Here is a 24,356-nt window from a genome sequence, read left to right as displayed (position 1 = left end):
TTTTTTGTAACTGAACTCTCTACAAGGTGACCTCTTCTAGCTGATCTTTCTACAGTGTGATTTGTTTGAAGCTGAACTCTCTACAAGGTAACTTCTTCTAGCTGATCTCTCTACAGGGAGATTTGTTTGTAGCTGAACTCTCTATAAGGTGATTTGTTTGTAGTTGATCTCTCTGCAGGTTGATTTGTTTTAGCTGAACTCTCTACAGGCTGATTTCAGGGTAATTTGTTTGTAGCTGAACTCTCTACAAGTTGATTTGTGTGTAGCTAATCTCTCTTCAGGTTGATTTGTTTGTAGCCGATCTCTCTACAGGGCAATTTGTTTGTAGCTGATCTCTCTACAGGGTGATTTTTTTGTAGCTGACCTCTCTTCAGGGTGATTTGTTTCTAGCTGATCTCTCTACAGGGTGATTTTTTGTAGCTGACCTCTCTTCAGGGTGATTTGTTTCTAGCTGATTGCTCTACAGGTTGATTTGTTTGTACATGAACTCTCTACAGGGTAATTTGCTTGTAGCTGAACTCCTTACTTTGTGTCTAGTTTGTAGCTGATCTCTCTACAGGGTGATTTGTTTGTAGCTGAACTCCTTACATTGTGTGTAGTTTCTAGCTGATCTCTCTACAGGGTGATTTGTTTGTAGCTGATCTGTCTACAAGTTGATTTGTGTGTATATAGATGATCTCTCTGCAGGTTGATTTGTTTGTAGCCGATCTCTCTACAGGTAATCTGTTTGTAGCTGAACTCTCTATAAGGTGATTTGTTTGTAGCTGATCTCTCTGCAGGTTGATTTGTTTTAGCTGAACTCTCTACAGGGTGATTGCTTGTAGCTGAACTCCTTACATTGTGTCTAGTTTCTAGCTGATGTCTCTACAGGGTGATTTTTTGTAGCTGAACTCTCTTCAGGGTGATTTGTTTCTAGCTGATCTCTCTACAGATAGATTTGTGTTGATTTGTTCATTGCTGATCACTCTAAAGGTAATTGATTGTTGCAGTTGAACACCCTGCAAAGTGTTTTGTTTGTAGCTGATCACTCTAAAGGGTAATTTGTTTGTAGCTGAACTCTCTCCACAGTGACTTGTGTGTAGCAGAATTCTGTGTAACTGAATTCTCTAGAGAGTGACTTAATTGTAGCTGAATTTTCTACACAGTGCATGACTTGTTTATAGCTGAACTTTCTTCAGTGTGACTTGTAATGTTCTGAATCTCTATAGTGGTATATTTGCTTAACTCTCCACATGGTGACTGTCTTCTTGCTGAACTGTCTATAAGATTATGTCATATCTCCGTGGTCTTTATCTCGATTCCTTTCAAACCACCAAAAGGCACTCCTACGATGATTACTCCATCTACATAGCAATTTTCAACTCATTCCATGAAGCGGTTTACCCTGTAGGTGTGACAACAAATCGATCTTGTTTTACGCGAATAATCGGTCATAACTCCTGAACCATACATCGGATTTGTACCAAAGTTGATGCTAGGATTCGCCTTTGGACTCCCTTTCTGTGTGCCAAATTTCAAGGCGATCGGAGTACGCGTTTGCTTGTTATAGCAATTTTTGCAAGTGTGCGAAAAGACGAAGAAGAAGAAGAAGAAGAAAAAAAAAACGAAGAAAAAAAAACGAAACTTTGGCAGCTCGTATCTCGGAAATGGCTGGAGCGATTTCCTTCAAATTTGGAATGTAGACTCCCTTGGCTGGCGGGCAACTGTGTAGCAAATTTGGTTCCAATCAGATAAGTGATCACCGAGATACAAAGGTGTGAAAATGACGTTTTCGTTCTTCCTGTCAATATACTCACGGTGTGGCGCGCCGGCTTCTTGGGCCGCACGACACACTACCGTGTGTCTTGATATCAACAGCTCACCAGGAGCTCCACATAGCTTGAATTGAAAATTTTGTGCTTTTTTGGGTTTGCAATTGTTTATGGATATTTTGCAACATGATGGTATTGTAGGGTGATTTTGAAGTTGTTGTGGAGCATGAGAGGTGAAGTCAAATTTGGACGATTTAGCTGCCTCCCGTGGTGTAGAGCTTAGAACAACACATGGAAGCTGTGGATGAAATAATAATTGACAACCACTAGTTCCAAACATCCAGGGACATCTTTTACCATAGTTCTAGTCAATATTGTGGCTGCAGAATCACTGGAAATGACTAGAAAGCTCAATATAATTTGTTAATGCTGCTGAAATGTTTGAAACTCTTCACCCAGTAGGTGAGAAGTCTCAGATCTTCTCCAGATTATCAGCATAGACAGATTATGCATCCAAGCATACTGAAACACTATGTGGAAGAGTTGGTTTTTCTTGTTCTGGGTGGTAGGACAGTTTGAAATTGAAACGTTGTATTTCTTTATTTTTCAAAAAAGCAACCTTTTGCCTGGCACCCTCATTTGCTCATTATACTGTGCATACTTTAACTACAACAACTCTGGATATGATCTGGCTATGTAGCAAGTTTAATCCGATCCTTAATTGTGTGGAGTACAAAATTTAAAAATAAATTTTTCTTGTGAGATACTAAAAGTGATATTTCTATAAAGACAACAATCAGGTCTCCGGTTTCATGGTGGATCTAGCAATGGAACACTGCAATGAATATCCCATAATAGCAGTTTGTGAAAGTTAATATTTTGGATTGCAGATCCTAATTATGAGATAAAACACTCACACTTACACTGTTGTGGTCATTGTTGTTTGTAGCAACACAAAACTGTGACAACCATGATCTACAGGGTTTGTAGTAAAATGTAACATTAACTACAACTTGCTGTGTACATACCTTGCACCGCATATCAGCAATGAAGTGCAGAGAATGGTCAGTACCACAGTAGAACACAACAGAAGGATCAGGATCCAAACTGGATACTCTGTTGCATAAGAATTTCATTAATGCATACTGTATACTTTGTGACTGAACCACATTGCTACAAAGAAATGGGCATACATATCTGGGATTCTGGATATACAACAAAAAATTAACTCATCATTCAGCACATACGCAAAGTATCAAAAAACCCATAGCTGACCATTCTTATTAACATTTTACTTAATAGAAACCATCGAGATACACGATAGCGTGTCATGCTGCATGCCAACAAAAAATTCATGGTATACTGATGCAAAGAAAGCAAACAGTTTTCATGGATGTGTTAGTATAGCGGCGTAGCTCCCAAAATTAGCCTAATTGTGCACATTTTCATCAAAGCATGAAACTTATAAATAGTATTCCTCATGGCATGTATTTTTCATATAGTGCCATCACTGATATGGTGACCTTTGTTACCACTTTTGCACAGAAATTTGACCATTCCTGTCTTTATCTCCCTGAGGCATTAATTGACGTGTTAAAACATGGTACCAAAGTAAAGGTCTTGTTGATCTTGGTTTTTATTTGAAGTATATAGGTAATTCCAATTTGAATTTATGATTGCTTTTATTAGCTACAAAATTCTTTGAGTTTACCTGCCCTTGGCAGGGGCATACCCAGGGAGTTTCAGGAAACCCCTTTGGATTTTACACAGTACTTGAAACATTAAGAAATTAAAACCTCAGGTTTCCAGAATCTGGAATCTATCATGGGACCGGACACATTTTAAACATTTATCTAAGTTAAATAATAGTTTCTCATGTGATAGCAACAAATGTAGCATTGCTCTGAATTATGATTTTGGTGAAAAGATCAAGATACTCTAATAAAGCAGTCAGGTAATATAAACTACTCTAATATAACAGTCACTTAGCTGTAGTGGAAACCCCTTTACAAATTCCTGTGTACCGGGATGTAAAATACACATGGGAAGGTAGATTATCTCTGGGCAATATAAATGATGATACCTTTAGAATGAAATCACCTATTAACTTCTCATAAAAACTAAGTTGTTTCGTTCTACAAGATCTTTATTTTGGTACCATGTTTTAAAAAGTTAATAAATGCCTCAGGGAGATAAACACAGAAATGATCAAATTTCTGGGCAAAAATGACAATAAAGGTCACCAAAGGTCAAATCTGCTGTGGCGCTATATCAAAAAGTTTATAATATGAGGAGTACTACAGTGTACTTATGTGTAAGTTTCATGCTTTTATGAAAAAGCACGATTTTTGCATTGTGCTGCTATACTACATATATAGCTCCATGGTCCCAGCTTCTCAAAAGCATATAATTTTGCAATGTACTGTGGCTTCCCTCCACCTTTGGCATCCCACATACCAAAATTTAAACTTCATGCAATGTGAAATACAAGCCCGCTTTATATCTTTGTTTTACAGGTTCTTAAAATATCTTTGGTTTTTAGCACGCTTTACAAAAAAAAATTCCAGTATAAATGCATATGCATAACTTGATTGATGTAAAATATGGTGTCCACATTAAGGATGTATCAAGAAGAATTCATGTACAACATCTGGTGTGAATCTGACAAGCATTCACAGAGTTACAGACAATTATTTGCACAAAAAGACCAACATTTTGTCATGCCTGCAGGGTAAACCACTACTGGGAATAACTTGTAAATCAGTATGTGTATAGATTAACCATCATAGCTCAAAACCTTTGTGGTTTAAAAGAAATCACAGTGAAGTTACAAGGAGAAAACCAACTTAGTGTAAAATCAGAGTTCAAAATATTCTAATAGAGCAGTCACCTAGTAGCAAAAAGTGTACAAAAGTCAAAAAAGGTTGTCCAGAGTTTAAACCGGGGGCCTCTATGTCTAACCCCCAAACCCCTCACTCTTGAATCATTGTTGTTAGCTGGTCATCTCACTTAATTTCTATCTTACGAGTGAGAATTCTAGTAAATCTACAGTGTATATAATTGTGACAAGGCTGTAAATCAAGACACACAGTAGTGTGTCATGCGTCCAAGAAAGCCGGCACACCACACCATTAGTATATTGACAGGAAGAAAGAAAACAGCTTTTTCACAGGTTCATAGCTCCATGGCCCCTTCTCCAAAGCACACCATTTAGCATTATAGCTGTCTGCCAGGTAGGGTACGCCACACAGCAAATTTGATTAAATTCGCAACAGCCATTTGCGAGATATGGGCATTCAAAGTTTTGTTTTAATTTTTTTGTTGTTTTTTTCTTCTTATGCTGTATGGGGCTACGGGGCTTCGATTTCTTTTTGCACATTTTGCGAAAATTGCTATAAAATGCAATTGTGTAACTCGATTGCCACCATCTTTGGCACAAATAAAGAGCGTGTAATGGTGGATTCACCCACCAAGTTTGCTGTGAATCTAAGGAATATCTAAGGAGTTATGAGCATTTATTTACGTTAAGAAAAGATCAAACTTCTGTCACGGCTACAGGGTAAACCGAGTATATGAATAACTTGAAAATTGGTGTGTAGTCAGTCTAGTCATCATACCAGTGCCTTTAGATAGTTTGAATAGCAATAGAGTTACAGTGACAAAATTATAAAGTAAAAACCAAGTAAGTGTAAAATCGTGGAATCGAGATACTCTAATAGAGCAGTCACCACGGGGTACAAAAGATGTACAAAAAAGGTCGGGCAGAGTTCGAACCAGGGGCCTCCATACCTAACACCTGCATCCTTAACCACTGAACCACTGCTATCTTGGCTGATCACCTCACTTAATTTCTGAATGAGATTTCTAGTTTAAATCTGCTTATAGTTAAATGTTTGTAATTTCATAGATCTACCAGTAGAAGTATTGGATTGCTCTAGAACATTTTATGTACAGTATGTTCTATTAGAAATCCTCAAAATTTGCACTCTATTAGAGTATTACAATAATATTATCAAATATTGAAATAAATTATGCAATGCAATACATTTATAAGTCTGTCTTCAATAATCATCATTGTGTCTGCATAGAAAAGAAGAAATGTGAGTAAAAATAAAGGCCATAGGCTGGATTTGGGGCCTTATAAAGTACACACAAAAACAACCAAGCTGTGAAAAAATGGTGCGGCCTAAAAATCCTGGGTTAAAAAATTGTGCAATCAAAGGTGGCAACCAAGAAATGGCTGCAATGATGCTAAAAGATTTTAATAGTGGCTGTTGTGTGCATTGTTAAAATTTATTAGCATTAACATCATTGCAGCCATTCCTTGGCCACCAACTTTGATTTCATGACTTTTTCATCCAGGCTTTTTAGGCCGCACTATTTTTTTCACAGTTTGGCTATTTTTGTGTGGTAATAGTTCCATGTAGCAGATAATTATGCTTTGTGTCTTACATGTACATAAGTACTGTATGATTACCACATAACATTTAACTGGTCTACCTGCATTATCACATGTCTCTATCTTCTCACAAGTTGTTAGGTTGAGATTCTCACCTGCTGTTGAATTGGTTTCTAGATAGCAGAATAATACGTACTATCATTCATCGCATGTACAATATATTGATAAATACACAAGTGCACTACACAAGTGTAGTGCACAACAAATACCAACCTAGACAAACTCTGTCATTACCCAAATACTGCACTGTCTTGGTCCGTCTTAGTCCATCTTGGGACCAAGATGGATTAAGACGGACCAAGACAGTGCCCTGGTCCCAAGGTGGACTAAGACGGACCAAGACAGTGTAGTATTTGGGTAATGATGGAGTAAGTCTAGATCAGGAGATTCAGCTGTGGTGGAACCTGTGCTACAAGACATTCTTGAATAGTGTAATGACCTCTATCAATAGCCATAGGCTATAAATTCATAACACTATATAGCACAGGTAAAGCTTACAAACTCCTAATCTATTGCAATGAATAAAATAACTTTTGTGGAAACTCTATTAATAAATTACTGTTGAAATCACTCGTGAAATTACCGAATCTTACACCTAACAATATTCACTAATACTTTATGGTGAAACAAAATAATATGCTTTTATGTTGTACAAACCTTGTGGCATAAAGTAGACATATGATGGTTCTGGGTACCATGAGTCATTATCATCCGTTATAATTTGGCCAATTACTAAATACCACTCAGATACAATGAAAGTAATGTTATTAAATGTCTCATTGATGGAATTATCACAATACGTCACAGCGTGACCTCCATTAAGTTGGTGTATCGTATAATTAAATCCATGAATGAATGAGCTCGTAAGCATGTCATTAATTTTCTGGCTCTTTAAAGACCAGTGTAATAGCACTGAATTAGCTGAATGGTCTATCACTTCTAATTCATAGTCATCTCTGGTTATTTCAGCTACACAATAGACAAACACCATGTTGATAATTATGGTATACATAATCCATAATTATGTACGTGTATTTGTATATATCATATAATGATATGCAGTATGTATTTTGTAGACAAAATACAAACAACAAAATTAATAGTAATCTATTAGCAGCATTTATGTAATACATTTTACTTACCGTTAGTGCCGATTCTAACAGTCACAGGATTAGAAAAGTTGCTTAGATTAACAGAATTTTCTACTGCAATGGAGATGTTAAATGGTCGCCAGATGTATGTGCGATTAACATAGACAGACACTCTGTAAACTCCTTTATCATGTGTGTATAGAACTTCAGGTTCACGTTGATAAGGTTCACCAATATCATGGCTAATATTCACTATTGTTCTTCTAACCACATCAAGTGAATCACAGTATTGTGTTGCTTGTGATGGTAGCTACATACATACATACACATACATAACCATACATTAACAATTAAGTTCTGTAAATTTCATATTATTTATGTGACCTGCTGAGCAAACACTGGCCATTTTTGCACATTCTTCGAATTCCATTTTCCATTTTATTGCTTCCCTGTTATCTATAATAACAAATTAAAGTAGTGGACAGCCAAAGTTTCAGCCTTTTGTGGTGAATGGTCTTGGAGTTATAGGGTTAGACAGTTGAAACAGGAATAAACTCACTTTGTACAGCAACAATATGACACTTTGATTTGTACAGCAACAGATGCTTGCTTAATCAACCATAACGCACGACTGAAACAAGCTGTGAAGATGGGGTTTAGCTCAGTCTGTTCACCATGAACTGTCACATCAAGCAGGGTATAGTGTTTTCCCTGTATGTCTCCGTGTGGACAAAGAAGAAAGCCATTTCAACAATTAAATGACGACGGAAAACTATATTTCTACCACATCATAAATAAGCACCTATAACTCATGTACCATACGTTGTATGGACATGCAATGAAGATTTTCTTACTCCTAATGAAAGGAGAATCTGGTGGTGTATAGGTTTTATTAATTTAAGCTTTGTTTCAATACATAATGAAACAATTGAATCATGCATAAAATTTACACGTAGCACATGGATTTTTACCTAGTCAGTAGCTTGTAAAAAGACTGATTTGATTAAAGTGACAAACATTAAACATTACACAATGTGATTTTGCTCTCTCTTGTGATAGAGGGCCTCTTGCAATTATAAGGAGGGTCTTTCCATGCGACAGTGGAGGTCCTAACGAGATGGTACACTTCCCAGTCCTCACCACTCACCAAGTCAGCCACACAGTTCACCAGCATTCTCACAATTGTTGACAGTAACAACTAATCACTGAGCTTTTGATAGCTCCTTGCCACACCACAGAGTTCACTTCACTAGGTACCACAAATCACAGAGCAGTGCTAGCAGGCACCGCAGACTTCATGCTTGGTAGCTGCAGAACCTCTCAATGTCTTGTCCCTGATGCTGCCCTACCCCTTCATAGTCCGTCTACTTACAGCAGCATGATTTACAAGAATCGGACCTGTAACCTAGCTGTAGTTGCTCCTCTCTAACAACTCGACAAGACTCAGCTGGCCTTGCCCAATTGCACATGTCTTGGTCCCACGTCTGGCCTCCTTCAACAGGGAGAACTCCCACTCCGTTCTCCTCTCTCGTCCCGTCTCTTTCACCTGGAGAATTTGTCTAATGGCTCCAACAATTATCAATCTCGGGTACATTGATAGTAATAAAGTGTCTCTCTTCCACCGCATTCTGTAGTCGTCACAACAAATCTACTCTTCTTATCTTGGTGGGACCTCCAATGTAACGGGCTGGGGCACCCCGTTACAGTACAAGGTCTGATCCATCATGCCATGGGGTTCTTCCTTACTCAGTACATTAATACACATTAATACACAGTCATTCCACAACTCTGTTACAAATACATTTTTATAACAAAATAGAATTTTGCAAAAACAGCTGGTATTCGCTCAGCGGGTCACATATGTAAATATGGGCACTATAAGAATTTAAAAGGGAATAGCCCTAAACCAAACACTGCATGCCTTTGTATATACTGGTTTTGTGATCTATTTTTTGCAATAATTCAGATCCCACATAATACCAATGTTGGCAATAATGGGGGTCATGAATTATTGCCAAATTTGACAAAAAGGTCCTGCTTAAAAGAGCCAGTTTTGGAAGCTTGGTAACTTTACATTAATTCTTTTGTTGTCACTACTTTGAAGTCGCATTTCGTAAATTGCCAACAATGGCAAAATTCTTTACATTGCCAGACTTTGCTTTTAAGGCTGTTCCAACTTTGGCAATAACCCAAAAGCTGCAAAATATGGAACCCAATAGATTGACAAAAATGGCAACATGTTGGATCTACATTTGGCAAAATATGGACAATGCTGAATTTACCAACATCTGGGAAAAGCCTAATTTTGTCACAATTGGCAAAAATATGATACCGAATGTTGCCGAAACTGGCAAAAAGCAGGTTTATCAAAACCTGCCAAAATTGGCTGTTGAACATACCTAGTCAAGGGTAAAAAGTTTTACAGTACAGCTCACAGGTAACATCGCATGTACACGTACAATGTGCATGAGGTGCGCTCTAGTGACCCACGTGGGTACAGCAAGGCTATATACAGCAATGCTCCATGATAGCAAACTTCACTTGAGAACATCATGCAAGACAAGATAACAGGACTCATGTAATGGTCAACAGAAGGTTCAGCTCTAGAAGCCAAGAACTTTTGAAGTTAGCTACAGCGCTCGGGCGACAGTGCTACGAAGTGAAAAATCGATTTATACAGCAACAATAAACTACAGATGCTTAATAAAACAATCATAACTTACGAATGCAGTCCTCTACCAAGATGCAAGTTGTGCCATTGGATTCTGCATGAACAAGCAAATCCATTGCTTGGTAAGTTTTGTCTTCCAGGCATTCATTTTCTATGTCCAGGGCGAACTGGCGAAGGTGAAAACGTGAGAAAAAAGCGATAGTGAACTGCTCGTCCAGCACAAGGCAGACTAGCACTCATATCTTCCATCTCCTAGGGAGTACTGACACAAAGTAAAGATTTAGGAACTCCTCTTGCGTTGGGGAGCACGATGCTACCAAGGTTTGTGGTGCTATCACTTTCCTTCATAGTAAAACAAGCGCTTTAAAAATTACAGATTTTTTTCAATTTTGTACATATTTTACCCATTGCATTCTGTGGGCCGCACGTTTATTGCATTCTGCAGTAAATTTAGCTAGCCAGGCTTGCATGAACATATGGGATTCTTCAGATCTGCTCACAAATTTTTAAGTGTTGTATAAAGTTACTAAACTCAGTGGGGAGTGTTCTCATGCGTGGCGAGTTTCTCACGTGCCTAGTGCTTATCCACACGATGTTCCACAGGTCTTGCACAGTAAATTGCAAAAGAACAATCCCGTGAGAAGACGTGAGCATTATTCGCATCTGTATACTCGTGACGTTACCTGTGAGCTGTATGCACACTACAACCAAGTAACTGTAAGTAGTGCAATACTGGTTTCTTGAATTATTTCCAAAAAGTGTGTGTGTGTGTGTGTGTGTGTGTGTGTGTGTGTGTGTGTGTGTGTGTGTGTGTGTGTGTGTGTGTGTGTGTGTGTGTGTGTGCATTTTATAGTTGTAACATGGGAACGAGTGGTCTGCCTGATATGTCCACCCAAGGGCTGAGGGTATGCATATCAGGCAGACTACAAGTTCCAGCTAATAGCCTGCTGGATGAGTGTAACCATTGGATTTGCTTTATATAGATGCCTGAAAGATCCGATTGTGGCTAGACAGCAGGGAACATTGCAACTATGTTTGTTATAATAAATGGATGAGTCCTAAAGATATCATGGAAAAGTCAAAATTTTGCAAATCACAGGAAATTTATAAGTGTTTTAATGTTATCAAGTTGTTTAAAGACTAATTACAACATATACTAAGGCCTAAAGGCTTCATTGTAGCATTGAAACCGGGTCACTATTGCTGACCCAGATGACCTGTTGACCTGGATATAACCTGGATTAATTTACCAAGAGCTACGCTTTGGGAGCATTGAGGGTTGAAAACTAAACAGTAAGGTTAATAATCAGTCGGTAGTTTACAGACAGCTAGATACATTTCCTGAAAGTGAGTGTGGCTTCATGCATACCTACAAACTTCAACTCACTGTACTGATAAATTAGCATGGCTACATGTATGCAGTGGGCATGACTCACAAATATCTGGAGTACTGAAAGACTAGACTATGCCTCATATAATAACAATCATCAATTAGTGAGTGTTACTCCATGTTAGTCTGCAGACAGCAACAGGTATGGATTCATGCATACCTATACACTGTGATAAATGGGTGTGCGCCTACAGACACTGATCTTGATAAGTGGGTATGGCTGACAAGACTTGCACATTAGCACACTTCCACATTGTCAAAGTAATTGATCAAGGAATTAAACAAAATTATAGGCACTTCTGGTTGTGTGTTTCACTATACTGTTAATAATAATTTTGTGTAGCCTAAATCTTGCACATTAGCAGTAATCACTTTAAACCATGCCACAGATTGGGCTAATTAAATTCAATAGTACTGTGGAAATATTTGAATTGATTTTAAAGTACTCTGAGTTCTGAGAAAAGGATGTAAACGGCCGACAATTAATGTATGGATATGCAATGTGTGAACAATATTAGAGGTCAGTGGATGATAACCGAGTTGGCATTTCGCCTTGTATTCAAGATCCTGGTATATAAAGCTGAGACTTTCAACATATCTATAGGAAGGCCAAACCAGTATCCCAAATAAGTCAGGTGATTACTAGTTTGTACCATGCGGAACCTAGAGCCAAAAATATGGTCAATGTATTACGTTAAGTACAGTAGGACCTCGATTATCTAAATCTTGATTATCCGAACCTTCGATTATCCGAACAGTATAAGTGACTTCTCTATTAGAGTATTTCATCATTATGTGATTCTACTAGTGTAAGTGTACAGTGTATGTTCTATTAGAACAGAACTCTGTATATGTGACCGTCTCAGTGAAAACCCGTCTAGTTTGCACAAACATGCGTATTGAGAAAATCGAAATTTAAAAATAATTCGTAAAATTAAGCATGCTACAAGAAAAAATACGCAAGTTTTTATTGGGCCAGTACTCGATGAAGGAAGACTCAAATCGATTAAAACTATATACCATCGTATTTTCCTGCTCATGGAGAGTTTGAAAATCTTTGTTTCGTTTTGTAGTTTCAACGGTATGGGTGTCACGTGCATTTGTTTATGATGCGGTAAACGTAAACAAGATCGTCATCGTTTCTTCTACCAAACCGCCTTCATACGCCTATGCACAAGTGACTGCAAGGCTAAAACTATACCTTGGTTGATCTGCCAATCCATGGTGAACATTGTAAGCCAAATTCCAACTTTGTAGACTAATCCAAACAGAACTTATGATTACGAATGCAAGAGCCTGTAGTATATTTTTAGTATAGTCACTGTACAAATTGATTTCCTTGTTCTTCCTACTTTCTAGTGCTGAAATTTCAAAACTACACACCACAGAAGGCTGAAACTTTGGTGATCCATTCCTCCGACACTGCAGATAACAGTGAGTGAATAAAAAAATATTTAATTGTGCAAACAAGTCAGGTTTTGCTGAAACGGTCACATATAAATGAATGGGCTTCATTTATCCACACAAATTCACTTATCTGAATACTTTTATAATTTAACTGACACACAGGTGTTCGTATAATGGAGGTCCTACTGTATCTAAATTTTATATGCTTAGCAAGGATAGTATTTACTGGACACCTGGTTTTTAGACATGCAGTAGTTGTTTGTTTTTTTTCATGTTAATTTTCACTAAAACATTTATGAATGAAAATATTTGCATACCTTAAAATCAAACTGAATTAATGATCCATTGTCTTTATCTCTGGCAGGACTTGAAATGATGAAAGGAGAACCTCTTGGAGCTAAAAATAGTAAACAGGAAAATAGTTACACTATACTGAGGCTGGCATAAGAATAAAATCATCAAACAATTCTTTAGTTAACCCTTAAACCCTCATAATCCAGACAACTGGATTTAAACTTAACAAATACATATTCCTTGCATAAAGCGCTGTAACTTTCAAAGCATCCATCAATTTACGTCATTCTACATGTGATGTAATAAGGATTAAAATGATACCTAGGGTGTAACCCTGACACTAAATGGTGAGGCCAAAACTAGCTGCGAAAAATTTTCGACAAGGAAACATGGAAACCCTTTACACACCTTTATAAAATGGTTGATAACTTGATGGTGGTTGCTCCTATCATCTTGCAACAACTTCCATTCAATTTGCCGTTAAAGTTTCTACCAGGCCATATATAATAGCTCACATGAGTAAACACACAATTGAAATTAAACACATGGCAAGAATTTTGAAACACGGAGACATGACTCGCCACTGTTTATTGTTTCATAACAAGTAAGCCACTGTAGTTACAGTGTTCATTTAACCTTCTCCAAGTAGCCCAGTTAAATCAATGTGTAGTTGTAGGCTGTAAGAATTAAGTTACCCCACCTAGTGTCACCACATGTGCCCATATTGTGTAAACACATATTCCCCAAAAGTTCTCTGCGGGTTTAAGGGTTAAATTAACATTAAAGTGTACATATCATAGAAGCTTGTTGGAAGAGTTTGAGGTTGACTTTTATGGGCTTGATTGCACCTATTGTTGGTACGCGTTCACCTGAGCCCCCACCAAATATAATAATATCAAAGAGATGAACATGTGTTCACTCCCAATGGTTTTGTACTGGAACAAGCATGTTTTCATGTTATAAACATGTTTGCCCGCCTGAACTGTCCATACTAAATGTATGGGATATTTTTAAGGCATCATAACTCACTTGTTCTTGCCCATATCAAAGCGCTTTTTTGATTAACAGTTCCGGCGTTTAAAGGGCTTCAAAGCGTTACTAAATGTTTGGGAAGCTGGCCCATGTAACAAGAGTTATTAACAAGAAATGAGGGCTCAGGTGAATGCGAACAGACTATAACCAAGTTACGTATCATAAAGAAACGTGAGGTTGGTTTTGGGTGATACTTTTGGGCATGAAAGCCCAAACCTTCATGATCTCTACTATACATAAACCAGTACTATACTGTATGAAAACAAGGTTTTACCTTTTGGTCCTATGTAGCACCTCTTAAGTGCAGTCCAGTTTTTCTCATAGTTTTTAAATGCAGTTGCAATTGTTCGAACTTTACAGAGACACTCATCATAACAAGTAGTGTTCACCGGGAAACGGTTCATGGTATAAGTGTTGTGAGCTTGAAGGGGTTGTGTAAACTGGAAAAGTATAAGCAACAGTTAGTATACTGTTAGGTAGCAATTATTTACACATATCATTATATTCACAACTGTGACCGACTGGACAAAAACATGTTCACAAAATTCTGCTGTACTATGAAATCGTAATGAACTTATATACCATCAGATCTGCCTGTTCATGTAATGTGTAAAAATATATCTTTAATTCATGTTTTTATAGTAAATGGCACATGAGTTACGACACTTGTTTACAAAAAGTTTATCATGCTCATTCCTTGTTGGAATGACATTCTTCTTGCTGAATGTGGAGAAAGGACTAAGCATGGATTCCCATCATTACAGTGAACAGACTGAGTTTTAGTAGACTTGAGCACCTATAGCTTTCTATTTACAGTAGTTGCCTGTTGCTATATAGATAACAGAGAAGCAACAAAATGGATTTGAAGAATGTGCAAACATGTTCAGCCAGTCACATTTTATTGTAGAGTGTCACTTTCAAAATTTATTATTAGTTAAATGTCAATATTTTGTTACCATATACATTATTATCAATATATAGTTAAATGACATCGACTGCAGTACATTGCAGAATGCATTTGTGTAGCATGTGTTATTATTGTAGTGCTTCTAGGAATAAAATCTATATAACTGAATGTATGAAGTTGCAATTGTGAGTCTATCTGTTCTGACATATAAAGCTGTTGCAGTGGGCTAAACCATCACTGTTTGTTAGGGTATGGCTTGTATATACCACGAAACCAACAAGCAAGTACTTTATAGAGCATTTTATGCCAGTGTTTTGGCAGTATTATTGGGCTGAATAAGTAAGCAAATAATATCCAAACAATTACTGATGTAGAATAGCCAATAATTGTGACTGGATCTGCAAAAACCCAACATAATGGCACATTTTCAAATTCTTTATTATTGAATATTTATTATCTACTTAGCCAAGTGTATGTTCTAGCCAAGTTTTAGTCTTGTATGCCAACAAACTTTGGAGTTACAGCCCTACAAAGTAGCAACAACAGAAAGATCGATTTGTACAGCAAGTAATGGGAAAATAAATTACAGGCGCTTACAAAAATGATTGTAACTTATGCAGTACTGAATTGCAACTTGCAATTGTGCTTTCCATGAATAGGGTAGTCCATTACTGGATAAGTTTTTCCTTCTATCAAATTTCTTCACTACATACAGAGATGAAATCAGTGAAGAAAGATTGATTGTGTACGATCGCTTCGAGATGACATAAACAAACGCCCATACCTCATGTATCCTTTAGTCTACTGCAACGAAACAAAGATTTTCGAACTCCTCTTGAGTATATAGGCAAATAAGATGATACGTATCTAGGTTTTTATCACTGAACCTTTTCTTTACAAAGAACAATACGTTTGAAAATTTTACAAATTTTTTTCAACTATGCAAATATTTTACCCATTGCAATCAATGGATATACTGAAAATTGAGGCTTACACCATTATGTCAGGTTTTCGCAGATCCGGTCACATAATTGGCCTACGCTAATCTGACAATCAGCTCAAATAGTTCAATATAGCTCTTTGGTGTTTTGTGGATAAGCTGTGGTTTATTAGACAAACTATTACTATGTTGGTTTACCAAAGATGTACCCACACAACCATCAAGAATTATGAATGCGTGCAAGTCTAAATAAGTGAAAAACTGAGAATTGGGAAACGGTGATGTAAGGATAGCCTTTTACCAGTACAAATAGTTCAAACACTTGCTGGTTCCAATGCTGAATCCTTAAGTAAAGTCTAATCTGAAAGTTTTGAAAAAAAGAGGTTTCGGAAAACACATGCTCTGTAAGCAACTTTGCATCTTGTAAGGAAAATGTATCAGGTAATAGTCAAAATCTCTTACGTATCAAGACACACGGTAGTGTGTCGTGCGGCCCAAGAAGCCGGCGCGCCACACCGTGAGTATATTGACAGGAAGAACGAAAACGTCATTTTCACACCTTTGTATCTCGGTGATCACTTATCTGATTGGAACCAAATTTGCTACACAGTTGCCCGCCAGCCAAGGGAGTCTATATTCCAAATTCGAAGGAAATCGCTCCAGCCATTTCCGAGATACGAGTTGCCAAAGTTTCGTTTTTTTTTCTTCATTTTTTTTTCTTCGTCTTTTCGCACACTTGCAAAAATTGCTATAACAAGCAAACGCGTACTCCAATCGCCTTGAAATTTGGCACACAGAAAGGGAGTCCAAAGGCGAATCCTAGCATCAAATTTGGTACAAATCCGATAAATGATTCAGGAGTTATGACCGATTATTCGCGTAAAACAAGATCGATTTGTTGTCACGCCTACAGGGTAAACCGCTTCATGGAATGAGTTGAAAATTGCTATGTAGATGGAGTAACCATCGTAGGAGTGCCTTTTGGTGGTTTGAAAGGAATCGAGATAAAGACCACGGAGATATGACACAAAACCCAACCTGTGTCACAATTACGCGATCGATTTTTATGAATAAAAAAGTATTAGTTTTCACGCCTACCAGGCAAACCGCTTAGAGCAATGAGCTGAAAATCGGTGCATAGCTGGAATAATCTTCATAGAAAGTCCTTGCAGTAGTACAGAAGAATCGGATTACAAACCACTGAGTTATGATTCGAAAGCCAACTCCGTGTAGCAAATGCGAGATCGAGATACTCTAATAGAACAGTCACCCTAATAGAGCATTCGGCTAATCTATTTACTCCATTATAGAATTTTATTACATCACAAGTTATTCTGTAGGGAGTTCAGCTGCAAACAGTTAATCTTATAGACAGTTCAGCAAGAAGACAGTCACCATGTGGAGAGTTAAGCAAATATATCACTATAGAGATTCAGAACATTACAAGTCACACTGAAGAAAGTTCAGCTATAAACAAGTCATGCACTGTGTAGAGAATTCAGCTACAATTAAGTCACTCTCTAGAGAATTCAGTTACACAGAATTCAGCTACACACAAGTCACTGTGGAGAGAGTTCAGCTACAAACAAATTACCCTTTAGAGTGATCAGCTACAAACAAAACACTTTGCAGGGTGTTCAACTGCAACAAATCAATTACCTTTAGAGCGATCAGCAATGAACAAATCAACACAAATCTACCTGTAGAGAGATCAGCTAGAAACAAATCACCCTGAAGAGAGTTCAGCTACAAAAAATCACCCTGTAGAGACATCAGCTAGAAACTAGACACAATGTAAGGAGTTCAGCTACAAGCAATCACCCTGTAGAGAGTTCAGCTAAAACAAATCAACCTGCACAGAGATCAGCTACAAACAAATCACCTTATAGAGATTTCAGCTACAAACAGATTACCTGTAGAGAGATCGGCTACAAACAAATCAACCTGCAGAGAGATCAGCTATATACACACAAATCAACTTGTAGAGAGATCAGCTACAAACAAATCACCCTGTAGAGAGATCAGCTAGAAACTACACACAATGTAAGGAGTTCAGCTACAAACAAATCACCCTGTAGAGAGATCAGCTACAAACTAGACACAAAGTAAGGAGTTCAGCTACAAGCAAATTACCCTGTAGAGAGTTCATCTACAAACAAATCAACCTGTAGAGCAATCAGCTAGAAACAAATCACCCTGAAGAGAGGTCAGCTACAAAAAATCACCCTGTAGAGAGATCAGCTAGAAACAAATCACCCTGAAGAGAGGTCAGCTACAAAAAATCACCCTGTAGAGAGATCAGCTAGAAACAAATCACCCTGAAGAGAGGTCAGCTACAAAAAAAATCACCCTGTAGAGAGATCGGCTACAAACAAATCAACCTGCAGAGAGATCAGCTACACACAAATCAACTTGTGGAGAGTTCAGCTACAAACAAATTACCCTGTAGAGAGATCGGCTACAAACAAATCAGCCTGTAGAGAGTTCAGCTAAAACAAATCAACCTGCAGAGAGATCAACTGCAAACAAATCACCTTATAGAGAGTTCAGCTACAAACAAATTACCCTATAGAGAGATCGGCTACAAACAAATCAACCTGCAGAGAGATCAGCTACACACAAATCAACTTGTAGAGAGATCAATTACAAACAAATCACCCTGTAGAGAGATCAGCTAGAAACTACACACAATGTAAGGAGTTCAGCTACAAATAAATCACCTTATAGAGAGTTCAGCTACAAACAAATCACTCTGTAGAGAGATCAGCTAGAAACTGGACACAATGTAAGGAGTTCAGCTACAAGCAAATCACCCTTTAGTGAGTTCAGCTACAAACAAATCAACCTGCAGTGAGATCACCTACAAAAAAGCACCTTGTACAGAGTTCAGCTACAAACAAATTACCCTGTAGAGAGATCGGCTACAAACAAATCAACCAGTAGAAAGATCAGCTACACACAAATCAACTTGTAGAGAGATCAGCTACAAACAAATTACCTGTAGAGAGATCGGCTGCAAATTAATCAACCTGCAGAGAGATCAGCTACACACAAATCAACTTGTAGAGAGATCAGCTACAAACAAATCACCCTGTAGAGAGATCAGCTAGAAACTAGATACAATGCAAGGAGTTCAGCTACAAGCAAAATCACCCTTTAGTGAGTTCAGCTACAAACAAATCAACCTGCAGTGAGATCACCCACAAAAACGCACTTGTACAGAGTTCAGTTACAAACAAATCACCCTGTAGAGAGATCAGGTAGAAGAATTCACCTTGTAGAGAGTTCATTTACAAAGAAACCATCATATAGAGAGTTCAGCTACAAAGAAATTACCCCGTAGAGAATTCAGCTAGAAGAAGTCACCTTGTAAAGAGTTTAGCTACAAAGAAACCATCATGTACAGAGTTCAGCTACAAAGAAACCACCTGTACAGAATTCAATTACAAACAAATCACCCTGTATAGAGATCAGCTAGAAGAAGTTACCTTGTAGATAGTTCAGCTACAACAATTCACCCTGTAGAAAGATCAGCTAGAAGAAGTCACCTTGTAGAGTGTTCAGTTACAAAGAAACCATCATGTAGAGAGTTCAGCTGCAAACAAATCACTCTGTAGAGAGTTCAGCAACAAAGAAACCGCCATGTAGAGAGTTCAGCCTCATACAAACCACCTTGTAGAGAATTCAACTACAACAAATCACCCTGTAGAGAAGAAGTTACCTTGTAGAGAGTTCAGCTACAAAGAAACCACCATGTAGAGAGTTTAGCTGCAAACAATTCACCTGTAGAGAGTTCAGCTAGAAACAAATCACCCCGTAGAGAGATCAACTGGACGAAGTCACCTTGTAGAGAGTTCAGCTACAAAGAAACCATCATGTAGAGAGTTCGGCTATAAAGACACCACCATGTAGAGAGTTTAGCTGCAAACAAATCACCTGTTACAGAGAGTTCAGCTACAAAAAACCATCCTGTATATAGTTCAGCTACATTTCAAGTCACCCAGTAGAGAGATCAGCTGCAAAAAAAATCCTGTGGGGAATAATGAGCATGTAATAAATATATGTATATAATTTGTATAATTACTAATAAAATAAAAAATAATTGAAGTACTAAAATTCTTCTTTAATTTCTTTTCTTCTTCCTGTGGTAAAGAAAAAAACACATGGGTTAAAAAAGCCCCAAAGCCAGCCATAGGCCGGCTTTGCAGTATACAAATACAAAAAGAAGTGATATCTAATCAAAAACAGCCAAGCTGTAAAAAAAAGGTGCGGCCCCCATAAAGGCCATGGTGAAAAAAGATGTGAAATCCAAGGTGGCAGCCAAGAAATGGCTGTGATGGTAGGTTAATGGTTACATTTTAATAACGGCAATTCAGGTGAATTTTGTGCCGCTTGGTCTTGGCACCAAATTCACCTGAATTGTTGTTATTAAAATGTAACCATTAACCTACCATCACAGCCATTTCTTGGCTGCCACCTTGGATTTCACATCTTTTTTCACCATGGCCTTTATGGGGGCCGCACCTTTTTTTTACAGCTTGGCTGTTTTTGATTAGATGTATATAGCCAGAAATAAAGTTATATAAAATGCATGCAATCATTTGAACTATTCATGGCATAAACGTTATACCTATGTGCACACATAACAGTAAATATACATACCTCTTCTAATGAATGATATCCAGAAGCATTACAGCTACAATAAACATCACACCGTTGCAATTTATTTTCAATGTTGTCAAAATTAGATATCACCCATGAAACATTAATTTCATTGTATGTATCATTAGAAGTTACTTGACATCTCACATCAGTTGGGATGTAATCTAAAATGAAACAGTCAGTCCTGGTTAGCTACCACCTTAATTACATTTCACACAAATCTGATAACATAACTGTGAAGCATCTTTTAATGGACACTCTTTACACAGTAAAGCTATAGTGTATAGCTACAATACATATTATAACTGCATTATCAATTTCAATTCACTTAATCATTCCACCAATTATGAATGTACAGTAGCTAGCTACCTCTCAGAACTAGCTAGCTATACATGGTAGCTGCAAGTGTAGCTATCATAGTCTACTTATAATAAGTAAGTTCTGGTTGTATAACCACACAAAACAATATTGTCATGAAACATGAATGCATACATCAGTGTAGCCAAGTGCTGGCTTGGTGTTCCGGCAAAGACAAACCAAGCATGTGATGGCATGATCATTAATAAGTACTATTTAACTACGAAAAGCCTAACATACAGGTTCAATTTTGTAATTCCTGATAGGCCCTATAGTATTCAAATAAACTATGTCACGCTGGGGTTGGCCTTTTTTCAGCATTTGTCCTGCTTTACTTTAGGATACTAAACTCAATGATTTTTGCTTAGGATTTTTTTAAAGTAAACAAGGAATTAATAAATGTAAATTGAAACAAAGATGACAAAAGTACAACTAAAACAAAAATTAACTACCCTAGTACAACAACTTAATTACAAGTACAATTATGAGAGGGGCTTGGAGAAGGGAAAATCAGTGTCTTCGCACTGCAAAGCCCAGTATCTCAGTATCATGTGTGCATTACTAGTCCATAACAAGACTGAAAGTTGCTGCAGCAAATTTTTCTGGGCTTGTTTGGTTGAAGCATCACTTCTGGCAGTTGTACGATCAGCAATGGTATGGAGAGTTCGAAGAGCAAAAGGTGACCAAACACCAAAGGTTTCTACTACCAGAGGGATAAAATCACACCCACCTCTTCCACAGCATCTAGATGTCTCTGATCTTTAGCTAACTCCCCAGCTGCAGCAGCAACCCCAGCACTAGAAGAGGAATAAGAAATGTGACAGAGCTGGGTAGTGCTGCGAACTAGTAAGCAGGTCAGCCATACTGAAAATCAGGGTGGTATAGCTACACATCACCTGAGCAGGAACAGTCCTCACAAGAAACACATTGTTCCTTTAAAACTCCCGAATGACTTTGGGATAGAGCATGACAGACAATTTCAACTAAAGAGTCATGGCGACGAATTCTCATGAGAACATGGGAATATTCTAGAAGGCGATCCCCAAACTGGTCAACAGAAGCAAGGCACACGCATAGCGGTGATACTGGGAAACGAGGAATTCCAAGCCACAAACTAATTAAGGTCAACTGGCCAACAATAAACTCAGGTCCGGGAATGGCCCAGGAACTCAGAGTCAGGTCATGTTGAGTAGCACAAGGGATGAAGATATCAGATGAATATATGCTATCAAAGACAGCAACAGCTTTGTCTTCATCTAGAAAGGTTAGGTTCCCTGGGCTAGTGGTGAAGCACCTCGTACAGGCTCTGTCTTCTGTGCAGACCCTCTAGTAAGGTAAGTGAGGGTAATTCCGGACATTCTTTGATAAAAACTATCTAACATTAGACTCACAACGAGTTAAGACCAACTCTAGGAATCGTTGTAAAGCCTATCTTATGGTGCATCTGCAGTACAAGTTTCGTTTCGATACAATTAACTGCTGAGGAGTTATGAACCAAAATTTAAAAGCGTGTAAAAATGCAACATGCGGCTAATTCCGGACACTTCGAAAAACAAGCAAGTAGAGCCTTCCACAGCTTACCAATCCTCTTTTACAAGTATGGAGACTAAAGTACCACTCATCCTGCAGCTTATAAATCAAGTAGAAAGTTCATACCATTTGGGAGAAAACAGCAGTGCGTATTTTTAAAAGTTTATGTAATTCGCGAATATTTTCTTTGTATTTCAACCGAACAGTTGCTGAAAAATCGACTGCCACTCCGCCTGTGCTGCATGGATTATTATGACTTTTGGTGTGCAATTAGCTGAGGGTATGATCTTTCTATAAATCTTTGAAAATCGAAAATATGAACTTGGGCTGACTGGTTAGATAAAGTTTTGAACAAAATTACCAGTGATTGCGCTACAAATTCGTGTCAAACTTCGCGGTGGAATAACGCGGATTCGCTTCAATTTTGGTTTGTAGATAGGCCATAGGACACTGCATTAGCATACCAAATTATAGGCCCAGGGATTTTACCATTGTTGAGAACGATCTAAGCGTCCGGAATAACCCGCACTTACCTTACATGCCCAACTGGTAGACTTGATAATAAATAAACTAAAAGAAAGTCTCGCTCAAACTATGGGCAGGGAAGCAAACTCTACCCAATCCTGTGTCGACGGAATTGTTGCCATTTGGATGTTGCATAATTCTAGTGCCCGCATTTTGATGCCATACAGTATTACAGTATACAGATGTACATTGATTATTGACTGCGTTTACGTAGTTTATCGCGCACTGACTAACCTGATTCCACGATTGTGGCGCATCCACATCTCACCATTACCAGTGTAAAGAAGACTGTAAGACTATCAGTTTTCGACATAGAACACGACTTGAGATGAACAAAACAACTAGGGAGTGGCACACCAGAATCACGTGACATTAATTGCAAAAAAAATAATTTTGTGGCCGACCATAATTGGCTATATCACAAAACCATATTTCACAATTTTACACTGCCCTTTTATACTGACCAGGTAACTCAGTATCAACATTTGGAAATACTATTCCCGAATTGAACGTATTGCACTCATCAATGTCAAGCTCCACCCCCATCCCGGTAGGTACTCATAAAGATGCGCCCCCGAGACTTGCAGGTATATTAGGTGCAAGGGTTTTCACTCAAAAAGTGCATTGCCTCTTACATGACCTTTGATAAGATAAACAAGTATTAATATAATTATTACATTGATATTAATAATTATTTGTACTGGTGCCACCCCAGCTGCTGTACAAAATACTATGTGCTCTCAACTCTCATTAATACAGCAGTGGATTTTACAAAGTAAAATGGAAATTAATTTTTTTTAAATCTTCTGTTATGTGGTTTAAAGCCTCCAATCGTTCCACACAGTTTACACATCCTCCTATATCTGTTAGTGGTATTGTTCTACAAGTGACTGAGAAACAAAAGTAGCTATTCAGGACTTATTTTTGACTCTACTATGTCTTGGACTCATCATGTTGCTAATGTATGCCATAAAATGTCGTACTATCTAGATCTCATCGACATGTTATTGACAATAGTTTGATGAAGATATTATTGGTATTGTCTCATTTGTCTTACTGTGTAACAGTTTGGAGACCATCTGATCACTGGGAAGCACTCTACTGCAAAGACTTCAGAGGATACAGAACTATGCAGTAAGGTTGTGTTATGACCTAAGGAAATTGTATTTTTTTTTTGTATTAATGCTTTACAGTGACCAGCACTGAAGGTCTGCAGCAACATGTGCTGCAGCCTTAGGATTACCTAACCTAATTTCAAGGACTTAGACTTAGTGGCTTATAGCTGAAACGGTGTAACAGAAAAGGGGCCAAAGTAAGGAAAAAAAATCCCTCCAACCCCA

At 37.8% G+C, this 24,356-nt stretch overlaps 1 protein-coding gene across 1 annotated transcript in view; it reads right to left on the bottom strand.

The window, feature by feature from the left end:
- Positions 1–23,377, bottom strand: part of LOC136255854 (uncharacterized) — a 28,842-nt gene extending 5,465 nt beyond the window's left edge. Inside the window, exons 1-9 of the mRNA XM_066048744.1 lie at positions 23,251–23,377; positions 20,605–20,768; positions 14,370–14,535; positions 13,087–13,166; positions 7,353–7,611; positions 6,868–7,179; positions 6,252–6,323; positions 2,780–2,867; positions 2,675–2,726 (exon numbers count right to left, since the gene is read on the bottom strand). Coding sequence (XP_065904816.1) covers positions 2,675–2,726; positions 2,780–2,867; positions 6,252–6,323; positions 6,868–7,179; positions 7,353–7,611; positions 13,087–13,166; positions 14,370–14,535; positions 20,605–20,768; positions 23,251–23,329 — 1,272 coding nt within the window. The 5' untranslated portion in view covers positions 23,330–23,377. The remainder of the gene's footprint in view (positions 1–2,674; positions 2,727–2,779; positions 2,868–6,251; positions 6,324–6,867; positions 7,180–7,352; positions 7,612–13,086; positions 13,167–14,369; positions 14,536–20,604; positions 20,769–23,250) is intronic.
- Positions 23,378–24,356: the final 979 nt, after the last annotated feature.

This window comes from Dysidea avara, chromosome 5, assembly GCF_963678975.1.
Source record: "Dysidea avara chromosome 5, odDysAvar1.4, whole genome shotgun sequence".
Classification (NCBI taxonomy): domain Eukaryota; kingdom Metazoa; phylum Porifera; class Demospongiae; order Dictyoceratida; family Dysideidae; genus Dysidea; species Dysidea avara.
Note: the sequence above shows the minus strand (reverse complement) of the source record. Positions and strands in the feature narration are given on the sequence as shown.